Source organism: Nelumbo lutea, chromosome 3 (genome assembly GCF_056320005.1).
Source record: "Nelumbo lutea isolate HS-2025 chromosome 3, American lotus-T2T, whole genome shotgun sequence".
NCBI classification, from domain to species: domain Eukaryota; kingdom Viridiplantae; phylum Streptophyta; class Magnoliopsida; order Proteales; family Nelumbonaceae; genus Nelumbo; species Nelumbo lutea.
In genome coordinates this window covers 7,383,556-7,402,246 of record NC_142686.1, presented here as the reverse complement: position 1 = coordinate 7,402,246, position 18,691 = coordinate 7,383,556, and the positions used below count along the sequence as shown (strand labels likewise).

Here is an 18,691-nt window from a genome sequence, read left to right as displayed (position 1 = left end):
GGATTTAAATGAGTATATGGATATCATATTTCCAAAAAAGATTTCATGAGCTAAGCTAGCTGTCACCTTCTTATAACATGAGTAACAGCTAGTAAGTTCCTCTTTGCATTAACAATGGTTAAGTTCTTATTAAATGAATAGCTTTACAACAAATACATGGTGTAATTGACAAGAAATCTCTTGTAAATCCATTTTGTGATAAACAATGTGAACATTTTAAGATAGCCCATTGTCCAGGAAAGACTTTAGAAAGAAGAAACTGCAATAAGGTTATAACATGTGATATTAATGTAAGATGTACTTGTTTTAGTGGAAAATTTAAGGTTAGAGTTGCTACAAGATCTTTACCAGGATGGTCAAAGTTATATTCATGAACTTGTTTTAACTTTTCCTTACTCAGCATGCGGTAAAATGAGTCCTGCAAATCAATAGCATACATTTGTATAGATAAACAATGGAAAAAAAAAAGAATAAGAATAAAAGTAGGCATCATATTGTACTTGTTGTGTCAAGTGATTTAGTGTTAGTGGGCCTGCTTAACATTCTATGTTTTACTGTTATGTTATTGGGCCTAAACTGGTTTTGTTCTTGTAATGTCTAAGTGTCCCATCACTAATCAGGGGCACTCTAGTCCTTTTATTGTATCTTCTTAATGTTAATATATATACTAGTTTCTAGGGATGACTGGAGATAGATTGCCGCCCATACACAACTCTCTTCTCCTCTCATCTCTTCTTGCTCTTCTACTTCACCATTTCAGCAAACATGGTATCAGAGCACCAATCGACCTAATTGACTGGTTCTAGTTTCCCTTCTTTTTCTTCCATCTTTTGTTCTCTTTTTTTTTTCTTTTTTTTTCCTCTTTGTCTACTGTGAAGAAGCCCTAGGTCTAACCGTAGACTACAAAAAGGTCTGTGTCTAGGGTTTCTCTTTGTAGGACCAAAGAGAGTTCCCCCAGCCTGTGTATGCCCTGTTAGCTTTTCTACAGCAGCCAGTAGCCATTCAGCTACTAGAGAGATCTGTGTAGAATAGATATAGGAAGAGGATTGAGTGGAGAGTCCTAATTTCAACCTGAGAGAAAGAAGTGATTACAAAAACTGTTCACAGTCAAGATTCGACTACAGATTCAGTAAGTGTTCTCAGTCCTATAGAAGCTGCTTTCAGTCCATACCTGATTTCAGGAAGTGTTCTCAGTCTAGATTTAGTTTTTGGGGTTGCTCTCAGTCCAGTTGTAAGGTTTCCCAGTCTATGAAGCTTCTTCTAACATCCGGTGGGTGTGGGAAGGGTACAGGACTTACAGTCAACAGGACTGTTATCAGTTCAGCAGGGTATTAGTTTCTATCAGTTCAGTCACAGCTTCATCAGCTTTTTAAACCTTGTTTTTTTGAAAGACAACAGTTGTGGGTTGCTGTTAGGAGCCAAACATGTCCATAATATCAGGAGAGGTACCCTCTAAGGAAAATAGGACTGGTGGGAGATCCTCAAACCTAGAAAATCCAAATCCGCATAGTCTGCAAACCACCAGTGTGTTTTTGGATGAATACAATTCCAGAGAATGGTTTGTTTCAGCCAAACTCTTCATTACTTCCTAGGAGCTTATGGGTTATATAAATGGAAAGAAGAAGGAACCTAAAGAAGATGATGCTGAGTACTCAATTTGGTGCAAGGAGAATGCTATTGTTATGTCCTAGCTGCTTGTTTCAATGACTCCAAGGGTTGCAAGGACTTCTCACTTCCCTACAGTCTTTAAGATTTGGGAGAAGGTGTTTAAAACCTATGGACAACGGAAAAACAACGCAAGGATCTATAGACTAAAACAAGATATTGTTGCATTGAGCAAGGGGATATGTCTATTGCAACTTATTTTGCAACCTTGGAAGGATTATGGGAAGAACTAGACCACCATCTTGTTCTTGACTGGGAGAATGCAAGAGATAAGGAGAGGCATGACAAACAGATAGAAGAAGACAAGGCTTTTAAGTTCTTGACTGGCCTAGATCCAATATATGAAAGTATAAGATCTCAAATTTTGGGAAGAAATGAGCTTTTGGATTTACGACATGTTTACTATCTTGTAAAGAACAAAGAAGTTAGAAGAAAAGAGATGCAAGTAGACACCGAAGTGTAGCCTGTAGAGCATTCAGCCTTGATTTCCTCAAGCCAAAAAAGGGGGAAAGAATTCAGACAAGAGGACCTCAAGTACACTCATTGTGGAGGTGACAGACATTTAAAAGAGACTTTTTGGATCTTTACCCACATCTGAAACTAGATGCATTAAGGACAAGAAGCCTCATAAGAGCCAAATAGCAAGTGGAAATGTTGTCATAAGTAATAGTGCTGAAAACCAAAAGAACACACCCACAGTTGTTCTTCCTCCACTGGGAAGACCACTAGTTCCCACACATCTAGGTCATTCTTAGATTTTACAACTAATGAGGTAGAAATCCTTAGCCAAGCCATGGCTTGATTGTGGAACAACCCACTTGCATCCTCTTCTCTTGCCAAATCAAGTACTATTTCTACTCGACTGATCCTATAATGTCTAACTCTTAGATTATTGATTTCGGTGCTACTAACCATATGACACACATGTCTTTTTTATTTTCTTCTTATCGTTTGATGTCTAGCCAAGATAAGATGAGAGTAGTTGATGGTTCCTTCTCCACTATCTCTGAAAAGGGGAAAGTTAACCTAGGCAAGGATCTCTCTCTTAAATTTGTACTTCATGTTCCCAATCTTGATTCAAATCAATTATCTGTTTCTAAGTTTACAAAAAAGTTAAATTGTAACATAACATTATTTCCTACTTATTGTGTTTTCAGGACAAATTGACGGAGAGAATGATTGGGAGTTGTCATGAGTTTGGAGGTCTCTATTACTTTGATGTAGACATCAGTTCAACCTTACAATCATCTACTGTCAATGGTTGGGAAAATGAGGAGTCAGTAGTTAGGTTACATTTATGGCATGCTAGGCTAGGTCATTTGTCTTTTTCTTTGGTGCAAGGATGGTTTCCTGAGTTGTTTAAGTTTGTTTCGAGTCAGAGTTTGGTTTGTGAAGTGTGTAAATTGCCAAAACAATGTAGAAATCTTTATCCAATTTCTAGTAATGAAATTCAAGCTCCTTTTGATTTATTCCATTCTGACGTGTGAAGCCCTTTAACCCCTTATTTCTATAGATGGCTTTTGTTATTTTATCAGATTTATTGATTACTATTAACGACGCACATGGATCTACTTGTTAAAAGGATGTGATGGAGTTCTACAGATGACCATGGTATTTTATAAAATGATTGAAACTCAGTTTGGGAAGAAGATTAAGCAATTTCGCTTAAACAATATTGTTGCGTATTTTGAAAACTACTTGAATCTATTTATGAGAATACAACCAAATGCAATATATTTCTTAACACGCCCCCTTAAACTCAAGGTGGGAAAACTAGCTTGAGTTTGCAAGTAAGGATGTTGAAGCAACCTCCATGAAAATTAGATGTGTTGTTGAAGCAACAACCATGAAACTTGAGATGTTGAAGGGGCCTCTTAGAGATCAAAGTTCGATGTTAGAAAGCGAAATTAACTCATATCGGAAAGCCGGAGTAAAGCAAAGTCATGATCTAGTAATCACCAATCTTAAGCAAAAGTGCACCAATACACCACAAACTACCACATCACTAAACTTTTCTCAAACACCAAGGAAGCTTCACACACTCACCAACAGTCTATCAATGCACCAAAAACTACCACATCACTAAGACTTTTCTCGAATACCAAAGGAGCTTCACACATTCACCAACAAAGTTATCACCAAATCACAAACCATCACTAATCACCACACAATGAGTATTGATCACAGAACCAATCATGACATCACAAAGCTGCCCCTCTTCGAACTGTCGAGAAGAGGGACCTTAGAAACACACCACCAACTCACAAATAACCACAACTTGAGGCATCAAAGCCTTATTTCCAACTCACAAAGCACTACAACACGGGGCATTAAAGCCTTTTTTTCCAACTTGCAAAACACATTTACCAATAGTAGTCAACTGTTAACAGTAGTGGTCAACATTAACTGCAGCAGTCAACTGTTTTAATGAGCAGTCAGCTGTTTTAACATGCTCTCAACACCTACACCACAACAACACCATAATTTCCACTACTGCTGGCATTTCCATAGCCACTAGAGTTTCCACCACCAGTGCCATAGCTGCCACTAGCACCACTTCCACCATAGCCTCCACTATTGTAGCTACTGTTGCTGCCACCTCCACTGCCAAAGTTGTCACTACCATATCCACCACTGTCGGCACCACCATAGCTTCTTCAACACTTCCATAGTCTTCTTCACTAGTAGTGCAGCTTCAATGTTCAACAAATTAGGGCTAATCAAAACAACCCTAAGAGAGTTCCATGAGCAGAAAGAGAGATGAACACAAACACAGTAGAGTGTTCAGACCAATGTGCAGTTTAAAAAACAAGGAAAGCATATCAGGTCGTGGCCTGCTTTGATACCATGTCAATCAGCAAGAAAATGGTAAACCAAGAATAAAATAGGAAGAAGAAAGAGAGAAAGAACAAAGATTTAACGTGGTTCATCTCATTAGCCTATATTCAAAGGAGAGAGAGAAAACATCCACTATGAGAAGAAGAGATACAAGACAGACCTCTCTACAAATTCACAACAAATGCCCTCAGTCACTCAACCCCAATCCCACACAACCAATGGCCTAAATAAGCAAGAGACCAAATTATATCAGAATAAAACACAGGCCCACTTCCTCCCATAAAGGTTCAAAATATCAATAAACCTGATATGCCGGTATTGGTGTATCGGGAAATATCGATAGCTTTTTTTTATTTTTTTAGTTTTTTCAAATCTGGTTCATAGGGTCCGGTTTAAGGTCCATCCACCCTCTGAATCGGTCAGGATCCCAAAACACCCCCTGTAGGGGGTATCGAGAAGCCCCCGATACGGCCCGATACGTATTGATACTTTGAACCTTGCATACAAGTCCCCAAAATTTATCGATATTACAAATATACCCTTGTAACCTCCAACACTCTCCCTGAAAGAAAACCCAAATACAATATATTTCTCAACATAGACAAGCAAGACTGTTATTATTGCCTTTTTTTGCATGTGGCTATCTGCCATTTTTAGCATCCTCTTTAGTGGGTAAATAGTTAGTCTACATGATCTCATTCTTGAATGCATACTTTCTTGAATTTGAAAAGTTAATTGGTGAAAGTTGTCTACCCTTGTTATTTTTATTAATTTCTGATTGGCATGTCAACTAAGTTTTTCTTTGAAAACAAATAGATGTGGGGTCTTATTTAATTGTTTGTTTCTCTCTTAATTGAATGATAAGGTGGCCTTGGCACAACGGTTGGGTTGCTCCATTGCAACCTGGGTGAGCAAGGTTCAAATCTTGGAAACAGCCTCCCTATATGTGCAGTGGTAAGGCTGCATACATCCCTCCCCAAACCCTACATTGGCAGGAGCCAATGGACTACCCTTTTTTTAATCTAATAGAGGCCGTTGCCTCATATAATGGCAAAATCTTGGGTTGACAAGGGTGAAATATGAGAGCAGCCACTTTGTGTGAAAAATGCCAAAGGATAGGTCCATATCCAGTCCACCCCTTCCAAGACCCCAGATAGTTGGAACCAAAATTGGGCAATGGCTTTATTTTATGCCTTATTGCCTTCTAATATTCAGTTAAATGTATAGACAACACACAAGCAGTTCCTTGTTCACCTACAAGCTCCAATCTTTATTTTTCTTTTCTAGTTACTTGTAAACTTACAAATTTTCTATCGTAGTTTACATGTTATATGTTATATCTTTCCTCTATGAACATTTTTTATTTATCTTAGGATGCCTGAATTTTTTTAGGGCCCTAGAAAGATTTTTTCCCCTTAAGAAATTATCAGGCTTCAAGAGAAATATTCTATATTACTAAAACAATTTTCTATGATAAGAATAACCAAGAAACCAAAAGAAACATTATTAAATTGCCTATCAATTGGATACAAACAACAGATGGAGTTGTCATAGAAATCACCATTTTTATTATCTGAGTTATCTTGACTAGTTTTATGTTGTTTAGATTGCATTGTGATGTTTTATTACAGAACCATTTATTTATTATTAGTCCCATGCAGTAGCAAAAAATTAGAAAGTTTTTGGAGTCTTTAGTCTCAATCAGAACAAGAATACACTCTGAGGACCAATAGTTTAACAATTAATATGGCACTGAATAGATCGGAAATTGGAATGGTGGAATAGGACTCGTGTAGCCAATTTCATATAGTTGCGACAAGGCTTGTTGAGTTGAGTACTCTCAATCAAAACTAGAATTTGGGTATATACTATTTTTGAGATATCAACATTATCAGAAAAAGGGTATGGTATGGGCCTTGAAACCAGTTCTGTTTTTCATTGAATACATGAGCTGGAAACCCATTGAAGTGACACAATAATCATGAAAAGGAAGTTTCAGGGGTTCGCAAGATTCAAACTTATGCTAAAAAGATGTAAAAATACTCCTTATTCTATAAATATTGTCTTTCTGATTCAATATTTTTTATTTGCATTTAAGCATTTCTCCTAGATTGAGGAAGATATCACCTAGAGAGTTAGAGCAAGATGGGCAAAATGGAGGGGTGCATCTAGACTTTTATTTTGTAGATAAATACCACTTAGACTAAAAGGAAAATTATATATAACAGTTGTAATGCCAGTTATGTTGTATGGAACAAGAGGGTTGACCATTCAAGAACCAACATGTCCAGAATATCTTTTTTGAAAGATCAATAGAAAGTTTTCATTAAACTGAAAAAGAGGTACAGTACAAAACTTTTGGTTGTCAAGTTGACAAACCAAGCAAAGGTACATCACTCAAACTGAAAATATCTTCATTACAGGGCTGTAACTCCAGAGTACTCCAAAAGTTTTCTAACAAATCAGCTTTGTTCACTGTGTCGAACTCTGGAAGCTGTGGCACCCAATCAGCTTTGTTCACTGCAGCTATCAGAAGATCAATAGTCTTTGACTTATCTTCAAAAATCCTTCTGTTCCTCTCATTCCATATAGACCAGCAAACTGCAAATGAAATGCAGCTCCACATGATTCTAGCCTTCTTGATTCCTCTGAATTTTAGCCATTTGGAGAATATTTCTGCTGGGGATAAAGGTTGGAAGACACTGACCCCGAACAGAAATGAGAACTTCCAAATGAAATGTTTTGCACTACAAGAAAAGAACAGGTGCAGTGCTGTTTCCTCCTCCAAGTTTCATAAGTAATAGAAGCTTGCCATGTGAAATCCTCTGTTCTTCAAGTGATCTGTAGTAGTGCTGTTTCCTCCTCCAAGTTTCATAAGTAATAGAAGCTTGCCATGTGAAATCCTCTGTTCTTCAAGTGATCTGTAGTAGTGCTGTTTCCTCCTCCAAGTTGCATGAGTAACAGAAGCTTGCCATGTGAAACCCTCTGTTCTTCAAGTGATCTGTAGTAAGAATGCTGTCATGTGCTACCAACCAAGCAAATGCCTCAATCCTAGGGGTACCCCATACACCTTTTATCTGCTCTGCCTCCACACTTTCTCTTGTTAGAGCCTTGTAGAAAGACTTCACTGAAAATCTTCCTTCTTTGCACTCTTTCCACCAAAGGCCATCTCCTGTGCTCCTAGAGATACTTGTGCCTTCTAATTTCTCCAATAGCAGAATACATTCTTCAACTTCTTGATCAAGTAAAGGTCTTCTAAATTTTGGGGGACCAAATCAGATGCTCCCCTCTCCATTCATAGCACTGATCCATTGTGATTTGCTGCTCAGACAACATGTATAACCTTGGACAGACCTCACAGAGTTTCCCTATCCCAAGCCATTCATCTTCCCAAAACCTCACTTTTACCCATCCCCCACTTTAAAACTAACCCGACCCCTGAACTCCTGATTAAATCTCATGATCCCTTTCCAAATGCTTACCCCGTAAGAACTCCTTACTTCTCTTGGTTCCCACCCAAGTCTTTCTACTCCATATTTTCCAACTACCACCCTTCTCCATAAGGCTTCCCTCTCCCTTTCTTGACCAAATCTCCACAACCATTTCCGTAATAATACCTTGTTAAAAGGTTTTATCCTTCTCAGCCCTACCCCTTCCCAAAGAAAATATTTCTGAATCTTCTCAATTTTCATAGCCACCTCCTTAGGAACCTTCAGCAATGAAAGTGATAAGCCCCATAAGAAGAATATCCCAGATGAAACACTTCAGGCCCATCAGGCCCATTCAAAGGTCCAGAGCGCCGCAAGGGTTTTGTATACACATGTTGCCCACGTACTGAATAGAGGCATGTGTGCTCAGAGGTTGTTATGGGTTGTACGGCCATGCACAATAAAGGCCAACCTGCATTGCGTGAATGGGCAGGAATCATTTAGCAGAATATCCTTCTCTCTCTCTCTCTCTTCTCTCTTCTCTCTCGACCCCATTTTCATCTGTTTCAAGAGGGCGAGCTCCCTCGAACCAGCTCATCGACAACCCAGTTAGAGCAGAGTCTTAACAGTTGGCATCAGAGCCTAGCCACAATGCTGACCACTAGATCCTCGTCGGCAGAGGAACGTATTGATCGTATAGAAGGGGAAGTCCGCCAGATCACCAGTGAGTTGAGGGAAATCAAGGAGACTCTCTCAGCTCTGGTAGGCCAGTTCGAGCGAATCTCGGCAGGACCCAGAACCCCAGAGGTGGAAGGATCAAGCAGCAACGGCATAAGGAAGAGCGTACCCAGTCAAGGCTGCTAAGATCGACTTTCCTATGTACTCAGGTGATGATCCCATTCCCTGGATTTACCGAGCTGAACGTTATTTCGACTTCCATGAGACCCCAGCAGATCAGAGGGTCTCCATTGTCGCCATACACATGGATGGCGAAGCCATTATGTGGTACCAGTGGTACCAGAAAACCCGCCCTCAGACCACATGGCTAGACCTTACCGAAGCATTACATGTGAGGTTCGAGCCTTCCGGGTATGAGAACTTTAATGAATCACTCTCCAGAGTGAAGCAAACTAGTACAGTAAGATAACATCAGAAGGACTTTGAAAGGTTAGCCACTCAGGTTCATGACTGGCCAGAGACAGCCCTGGTGGGTTGTTTTATAGGCGGCTTAAGGGATGAAATAAGAATTGAAGTGAACACCATGCAGCCAACCACCTTGATGGCGGCAATGGGCCTGGCCAAGCTCCAAGAAGAAAGGATGGACCAATTACAGAAGCTGGGGAGGCCAAGTGGGCCTCAGGCGGGTCTGAATAAGAAAGGACGTTACCCAAAGATTGACCTGTTAGTGGTGTTAGTGAAAGGGTATTTCGGTCTTTGTACTTGTTGAGAAGGTTGATGTGTAATATTATGTTAGTTTGAGTGCTTCTTACTTAAAGAAGGGCACTTAAGTCTTTTCCATCAAGCTAATAATATAATAACAGGTCTGGCCGAATCTAGGGAGATTATCTTTTTTCTAATTCGAACCAGCCTTTCTCTCTTTCCTCTCCTTTCTCTCTTCTTCTTTCTTCTCCTACTTGCTGTTTACTTTACTTTACAGTCAACGAACAAGACAGAATTCTAGGGCAGGTCAAACTTCAACATGGTATCAGAGCCAGGTTCAACAAATCAGACTTGCTAGAATTCTGCCTTTTGCGCATCCGAATTAGGGTTTCTCTTGGGTTTCTCAGATGTGAGTTGGAGACTGGGAAAAGGGCTGAAAATGAGTGATCACCCTCTTCCCTAGGAGGTTCCTATGCCTCCGATTGTGTCGTTGGTGATTGGTTGCTGTGGTTTCTAAGCCCTAGTTAGGGCTGGTACGTGTGGTGCAATGGTGTTTCAGCCCTTCGTGTGGTTGGCCTTCAGGCGATGAGGTAAAGTTTTTTTATGCATATTTTCTGTTATGGAATACATGAGAGGTGTAGTACAGTTCACATGATGGGTTTCGATTGCAGTGTGCTAGGGTTTATACTAGGGTTTATTCTGGTTTGTGTGTGATTCAAAGGGCAATAGTGTGGATTAGGGTTTGTGGTGTTACAAGTGTGGTTTTCAGCACTTGATATCGCTGAAATCAAGTTATAGACTTCGGTGAGTAGGGGCTGTGGTGTTGCAGTTTTTCAGCATTTAATATTGCTAAAATCAGTGTGCAGATTTCAGTGATTAGGGTTTGTGTTGTTGCATTTCTCAGCATTTATTACTGTTGAAATCAGTGTGCAGATTTCGGTGAAGTGTCTGTGTGTAGTGTGCAGTGTGTAGTGCTCATAATTCAGTGCTCAGAATTCAGTGATAAGGGAGTTCGACAATGGCAGATAACAGTGATAGTAAACCTAGTGTCATGATCTCTACTGACTACCTAAATGTCCAAATAACCTCCATTAAACTGAATGGAGAGAATTATGTTCCTTGGGCCAAGTTTGTAGAGTTTTTTCTGAAGACAAAGAAGAAAGTGAAGCATATAAGAGAGGAGAAACCCCCTGCTAATTCTCAAGAGTATGAAGACTGGGAACAGAAAGATGCACAGATCATTACATGGTTGTGGAACAGTATGGAACCCAAAATCAGTGTGAACTTCATGTTTCTTGACACAGCCAAAGAGGTGTGGGATCATGCTAAGAAATTGTATTCATGTCAGGATAATACCACTAGGGTATATCAACTGTATCAGGAATACTTCAATCTGCAATAGGGAAGTCAGAGCCTTGAGGAGTACTATGCCAGTGTGAGGAATATCCGTAATGAGTTAAATGTCTATCATCCTCTCACTTCTGATGTCAAAGATCAACAGCAACAACAAGAACAGCTTGATGTGACACGGTTTCTGGTGGGGCTGAAGTCTGAGTATGAACCAGTACGAGCTCAGATACTAGGGGGATCTGCTCTTCCATCTTTAGAGGAGGTGTTTGCTCGTCTTCGGAGGGCTTCCATTGGATCTATGGATTCTAATGTCTCCGATAAATCAACATTTGCAGTGTCGAGAGGTCGAGGTGGCAGAAGTGGGGCTCGAGGATCCCAGCCTGGCAGAAGTGGTAGTGGTGGATCTACACATACCCGTGGTGGTGGTCGTACTGGAGGCAGAGATTCAGGGGGAGCTCGTGGTAGAGAACGTGGCTCGGGTCCACGGAAGTGTACTCATTGTGGATTGGATGGACATACCATTAACTATTGCTACGACTTACATGGTCCTCCCTCGATGTGGGCCAACCATGCCATGACTAGTGACACCAGTTTCAGCTCTAGACAGGAGAATCGGTCAGCTGACCCGATGCCTTCTACTCCCTCAGATGGCCCAGGCAAGGAGATGGTGAGTGTTCCTCGGGATGAGTATGAGAGGTTTGTTCAATCCAAGTAGCAACAGAACACAACTTCCTTTGCACACTCAGTTATGACTTGTTTGGCATCCACACCCAACCCCTGGATTATTGATTCTGGAGCCTCCGATCACATGACGGGAACTCCAGGTGTGTTTTCATCTCTCACTCATTGCTCAACATCACAATCTGTTACCCTTGCTAATGTCTCCACATCATCTATCTGTGGTGTTGGTAATGTTGACCTAGACCCTGTATCCCTATCCTCTGTTTTATATGTACCTTAAGTTTCCATTTAATCTTATGTTTGTTAGTAAGCTGACCAAGTCCCTTAAGTTCTCCATCACATTTTACCCTTCTATGTGTGTTTTTCAGGATCTCAAGACGAGGATGAAGATTGGTGGAGGGCATGAAGCCGGTGGACTGTATTATCTTGATGGTGGTGGACGAACGTCGACGGCCCTTCAATCATCCATTTCTCCTCTCCAGTGGCACTATAGATTTGGTCACCCTTCGTTGAAAGTGTTGCAGTCTTTAGTCCCTTCATTGAGTCAACTTTCTGTTTTAGATTGTGAGTCATGTCAATTTGGGAAACACCACCGTGTTCCCTTTCGTTCTAGGGTCAATAATCGTGTGTCGAGTCTTTTTTCTTTAATTCATTCAGATGTTTGGGGTCCTTATAAAGTGATGTCATATAATGGATACCAATATTTTGTTATTTTTGTTGATGACTATTCAAGAATGACGTGGCTCTATTTAACGAAAGAAAGAAGTGAATTATTTGCCATCTTCCAAAAATTTTATGCTGAGATCCGCAATCAATTTGGCATTCACATCAAAATTTTCCATTCTGATAATGGACGTGAATACTTGTCTTCATCTTTTCAAGAATACTTGGACCAACATGGCATTATATACCAAACTTCATTTACTTACACTCCGCAACAAAATGGGGTGGCTGAGAGAAAGAACCGTCATCTTGTAGAAACGGCATACTCCCTCATGCACCACATGAATGTCCCCAAAACCTTTTGGAGCGATGCAATACTCACCTCTTATTTCTTAATTAATTGGATGCCCACGTCTATCCTTGATGGCCGTTCTCCTTTTAGTGTCTTATTCCCCAACATGTCTCCGTTTCCGCTTCCTCCTCGGGTATTTGGGTGTGTCTACTTCGTTCATAATCTGGGTCCCGGGACTGACAAGTTAGATTCACGTTCCCTGAAGTGTATCTTCCTTGGCTATTCCCGAACTCAGAAAGGGTACAAGTGTTATCATCCCAGTTCTCGTCGTTCCTTGGTATGTGCTGATGTTACATTCTTCGAGTCTACTCCATTCTTCGTCGGGTCCGGTGCTGCTGCTTCCTCCTCATCACCACCTCCTCTTCCTCTTCCCGTGGCTGATCCACCTCCTCTGGTTCCAATCATGCCTACGTTCTTGCCTCCGGTGCCACTGTCGGTTGACCATCCACCCATCCGTCACGTGTATACACATCGCCAGCGTGTACCAGCTGCAACTCCTCGAGCTTCATCACTGTCGACAGATCCAGCTCCAGCTCCGACACCAGCCTCCGACCCAGATCTTCCTATTGCCTTCCGGAAAGGTAAACGTACTTGCACCCTTCACCCTATTTCCAATTTTGTTTCATTTACCCACCTCTCCGCCTCCCATCGCCAGTTCATCTCTTTGTTATCCTCCGTGGTTGTTCCTAAGGATGTCCAGGAAGCCCTTACCTCTCCAAAGTGGTGTCGTGCTATGGAAGAAGAGCTCTCTGCTTTGCATCATAATCACACTTGGGATCTCACCGCTCTTCCTCCTGGGAAGCAGGCTGTCAGTTGTAAGTGGGCGTATAGTGTTAAGTACTTGCCAGATGGTCATGTTGAGTGCCTGAAGGCGCGACTGGTTGCCAAAGGGTACTCCCAAACCTATGGCATTGACTACACAGAGACATTCTCCCCGATTGCTAAGATAGGGTAAGTTCGTGTCGTCATCTCCCTTGCAGCTATGTATGATTGGCCTCTCCATTAGCTAGATATCAAAATTGTCTTTTTGCATGGTGATTTGCTCGAGGAGGTCTACATGGAGCAACCACCAAGGTTTGTTGCTCAGGGGGAGGATGGTAAGGTATGCAGACTTAAGAAGGCTATTTATAGACTTAAACAGTCTCCTCGAGCATGGTTTGGTAGGTTCAGTGAGGTGGTCAAGAAGTTTAGTATGAAATAGTGCCAAGTTGATCACTCTGTCTTCAGTTTTGACTCTTCAGCAGACAGAATAATATTGGTGGTGTATGCGGATGATATCGTTGTGACTGGGAATGATAAAATGGGCATTGATAGATTGAAGGCATTCCTACAAGAACACTTTCAGACAAAGGACCTTGGCAAGTTGAAATACTTTTTGGGCATAGAGGTAGCAAGATCTAAGCATGGTATTAATTTGTGTTAGAGGAAATATGTGCTCGATTTATTGGAAGAAACAGGGTTGTTGGGTACTAAACCGGCTGAGACACCTATGGAATCAAATACGAGGCTGAGCAGTGATATAGGTGAAGTATTTGAAGACCCTAGCAGATATCGACGGCTTGTAGGCAAACTAAACTATTTAACCATTACTTGGCCAAATATTTCATTTGCGGTTAGTGTGGTAAGTCAGTTCATGCAGAAACCTTTGGTCCCACATTGGAATGCAGTGCTAAGGATTGTGAGGTATCTAAAAGGAGCTCCTGGTCATGGTTTGTTGTACAGGAGTGGTGGAAAACTAATAGTAGAAGGATACACCGATGCTGATTGGGCAAGTTCTATGTCTGGCAGACGATCCACCACAGGCTATTGCTCCTTTCTGGGGGGTAACCTGGTAACGTGGAAAAGTAAGAATCAAACAGTTGTGGCAAGAAGCAGTGTAGAAGCAGAATATAGGGCCATGGCACATACTGCTTGTGAATTAATGTGGCTGAGGAACCTTCTACAGGATATAGGATATGACATCAGTACTCCAATGAAGCTCTATTGTGACAATCAGGCAGCAATTCATATCCCTTCCAATCCAGTGTTTCATGAAAGAACCAAGCACATCGAAGTTGACTGCCATTTTGTGAGAGAGAAGGTGCTGAATGGGGTCATAGAAACTGCATATGTTAGTACGGGAAACCAATGGGCAGACTTGTTTACAAAAGTTTTGAGTCGGGGGAGAGTGGACTACATATGTAACAAGCTGGGATTATATGATATATACTCACCAGCTTGAGGGGGAGTGTTAGTGGTGTTAGTGAAGGGGTATTTCGGTCTTTGTACTTGTTGAGAAGGTTGATGTGTACTGTTATGTTAGTTCGAGTGCTTCTTACTTAAAGAAGGGCACTTAAGTCTTTTCCATCAAGTTAATAATATAATAACAGGTCTGACCGAATCTAGGGAAAAGAATATTTCTCTAATTCGAACCGGCCTTTCTCTCTTTCCTCTCCTTTCTCTCTTCTTCTTTCTTCTCCTACTTGCTGTTTACTTTACTTTGCAGTCAATGAACAAGACAGAATTCTAGGGCAGGTCAAACTTCAACATGACCCAAAATCGGGACCTCTCCTACCAACTCCCACCACCCCCCACAAACCCGTTCTCTTACCAACCCCACCGAATAGAAAGCTGGGAGCTATGACCCTCCCCTACCAGAGACTATCATGGACCGAGATGTAGGCCCGTAGAGAGAAAGGTCTCTGCTACAATTGTGATGAAAAGTTCGTCCCTGGCCACAAATGCAAGGCCCAACAAGTGTTCCTACTACAAGTAGAAGGGGAAGAGGAACCTGATACCCAAACGGGAGACCCGGGAATACAAAAGATGGAGGTGGAACCGGAGGAGGAAGGCTACGTCATATCCCTACAGGCTTTGGTGGGTTATCAGGCCCCCAGGACCATGCGAGTGAAAGGGCTGATAGCAGGAAAGAGCATTGCTGTCCTGATTGACAGCGGGAGCTCCTTGAACTTTATTACTCCTCAGTTGGCTGATCGACTGGGGTTAGCAGTGGAACCGGTTTCCCAATTTGCTGTAAATGTGGCAAATGGCCACCAAATCACCTGTGGTGGGAGGTGCAAGGCGGTGGAGTTGGGGATTCAGGGGTATAGATTTAAGGTGGACCTACATCCATTAGAGTTCACAGGGGCTGATATTGTCCTGGGCATACAATGGCTACAATTGTTGGGCCCAGTGGTGTGCGACTGGACTGAGTTGACCATGCAGTTCACCCACAATGGTAAACCTTGTACACTGAAGGGGGTTAAAGCCCAGCCCATAGCCGCAGGAAGTTTGGAAGCCGTCTTCAAGGGCTGCCAACATGGCTCAACACCCTTGCTGATGAGTATGGGCTCAATGCATGCAGGGCCCACTCCAATCACAGGAAGTAATAGCCCAGCCCCTGACCAAACCCAGCAACTCCAATTACTGCTTCAAGCCTATTCAGATGTTTTCCCAGAACCCACTACACTACCACCCCCTTGAGCCCATGACCATCGGATCCCCATCCAACCCGGAGCTCCACCCGCCAATGTCAGGCCCTACCGCTGCCCAAATTACCAAAGAGTGGAAGTAGAGCGAGTGGTGACAGCTGTTAGTCAAGGACTAATTCGGCCCAGCATCAGTCCATACTCATCACCGGTGATTTTGGTGAGAAAGAAAGACAGGAGTTGGAGGTTTTGCCTGGATTATAGAGCCCTGAACAACATCACGGTCAAGGACAGGTCATACCGCTGATTGAAGAATTACTCGATGAATTGGGCCAAGCTAAGTATTTTTCCAAAATGGACCTACAGTCAGGCTACCAGTAGATCCGGATCCACCCAGATGACATACACAAAACTGTCTTCAGAACCTCAGATGGACACTTTGAGTTCCTTGTGATGCCGTTTGGACTGACCAATGCCCCTTCTTCATTCCAGAGGATTATGAACGGAATTTTTAAACCTTACCTGCGTCTCTTTGTTCTGGTATTCTTTGATGACATACTAGTTTATAGTTCCAGTTGGGCTTCTCACTTGGAACACTTGCAATGTGTGTTAAACTTACTGCGGCAGCACCAACTATTTGCTAAGCCCTCAAAATGTTCGTTTGGACATACCCAAATTAGTTACTTGGGCCACATCATTTCTGGAGGGCATGTGCGCACGGACCCGGAGAAGACTGAATGCATGATCTCCAGGGCCCGGCCCAACTCCCCAAAAGCTCTTAGGGGGTTCCTGGGGTTAACCGGTTACTACCGGAGGTTCATTAAGGGGTATGGAATACTTGCAGCACCTCTCACCCGACTACTCAAGAAGCATTCATTCAAATGGGATCAGAAGGCAGAAGAAGCCTTTCAAGCACTTAAGGAAGCTGTCACCTCACCTCCTACACTGGCCCTTCCTAACTTTGAGTTGGAGTTCATAGTAGAGGCTGATGCTTCGGGTACCGGAATTGGTGCAGTCCTGATGCAGCAGGGCCAGCCCTTGGCCTACTTCAGCAAGGCCCTCTCTCCACAGGCCCAAGCCAAATCCACCTACGAGAAGGAGCTCATGGCCATCGCCCTAGTAGTCCAAAAATGGAGAGCTTACCTGCTGGGCCGGCGGTTCATTGTCAGGACTGACCACTGCAGTATCAAGCACTTGTTGGAGCAGAGAGTTTTGTGCCCTGACTAGCACAAATGGGCCTACAAGCTGATGGGGTATGGTTTTGCTATCGAATACAAGCCAGGACCCTCCAATGCAGTAGTGGACGCCCTCTCCAGAGATGAAAACCTGTGCTCATTGGGCGTGTCTTGACCGAGCTACCCATTGACATCACAGCTGAAACAGGAAGCCCAGGACACCCCCAATTAACTCAGATACAGGCCCAGGTGCAGGAGGATGCGGCCCAGGCCCCAGGATACACACTTCAGAATAGGCTTCTCTACTACAAGGGACGGATGGTGGTGTCGAGTGAGTCCAAATACCATCAGGAGCTGCTGCGGCTCTTTCATAACTCAGACCAAGGGGGGCAGTCGGGAGTTCTGCAGACCTATAAACGTTTAGCCGCCCATTATTACTGGAAAGGAATGAAGCAAAGGGTCCGGGAGTTTGTGACCCAATGCACCATGTGTCAATAGCAGAAGTACAGCACCCAGAACCCAGCCGCACTGCTGCAACCCCTGCCAATACCCGAATAGGTATGGGAAGAAGTAACCATAGACTTCATAACGGGATTGCCCACATCCCAAGGGAAATCCGTAGTGCTAGTGGTGGTAGACCAGCTGAGCAAATATGCACACTTTATAAGCCTCTCATGACCCTATACAGCAGCCACGGTAGCCCAAGCTTTACATCCGAGAGGTGACCAAGCTCCATGGGACCCCTCAGTCCATCTTCACGGACCGGGATCTGCTTTTCATGAGTGCCTTCTGGAAGGCATACTTCACAGCCCAAGGGGTCCAGATGTTGCACTCCACTAGCTACCACCCCCAGACGGGCGGCCAACCGGATGTCGTCAACAGATGTTTGGAGACTTATCTGAGATGTTTTGTGGGCAATAGGCCCAATTGCTGCCCTAGGTGGAATACTGGTATAACACCACCTTCCAGGTGTCTGCCGGGGCCACCCCCTTCAAGGTGCTATATGGTTACAAACTTCCTTCTATACTGCCTTATGAACAGGGCACGTCACCAGTAGCCGAGGTGGACACACAGCTGCAGGCCAGAGACACTACCCTGAAGCTCCTCAAATTCCATCTACAGCAGGCCCAACAGCGAATGAAGCTGGCCTATGACAAGAAGCACCACGAACTGGAGTTCTCCATCGGGGATTGGGTCTATCTTCGGCTCCAGCCGTATCGGCAGACCTCAGTGGCGATGAGGGTGTGTCAGAAGCTATCTCCTCGGTTCTTTGGCCCATTTCAAGTGGCATAACGAGTCGGGCCAGTAGCATACCGTCTCTGCCTAGCATCTGAGTGCCAACCACATCCCATATTCCATGTCAGCCTCCTTAAGCCCTGTGTGTCTCCTACCGATACTATCAGTCCTACTCTCCCACCATTCACCGAGTCAGGGGAGGTACTATTTGAGCTCAAGATGATTAAGGACTTACGCTGGGTTCGCAAGGGAAGGAAGGTGATCAAACAGGCCTTGGTAGTATGGCATGGCTTGCCTCAGGAGGATGCCACGTGGGAAGACTACATTCAGCTTCAGAAGCAGTTTCCTACACTTGACCTTGAGGAGAAGGTCGTTCTTGAAGAAGGCAGGATTGATAAGCCTCATAAGAAGAATATCCAAGATGAAACACTTCAGGCCCATCCGGCCCATTCGGAGGTCCAGAGTGTTGCAAGGGTTACTCCACCAATTACGTTTGTATGCACACGTCGCCCACGT

The 18,691-nt window shown here is 43.2% G+C and overlaps 1 protein-coding gene and 1 long non-coding RNA gene across 2 annotated transcripts in view; one reads left to right on the top strand and one right to left on the bottom strand.

Moving 5' to 3' along the window:
* Window positions 1–18,691, bottom strand: part of LOC148862671 (uridine kinase-like protein 3) — a 66,529-nt gene that overhangs the window by 22,893 nt on the left and 24,945 nt on the right. Inside the window, exon 3 of the mRNA XM_088978323.1 lies at window positions 349–418. Coding sequence (XP_088834449.1) covers window positions 349–418 — 70 coding nt within the window. The remainder of the gene's footprint in view (window positions 1–348; window positions 419–18,691) is intronic.
* On the top strand, window positions 8,482–12,118 carry LOC148862672 (uncharacterized). Its single transcript, XR_016110464.1, has 2 exons — window positions 8,482–11,485; window positions 11,711–12,118. It is a non-coding gene; the product is annotated as an uncharacterized LOC148862672 (long non-coding RNA).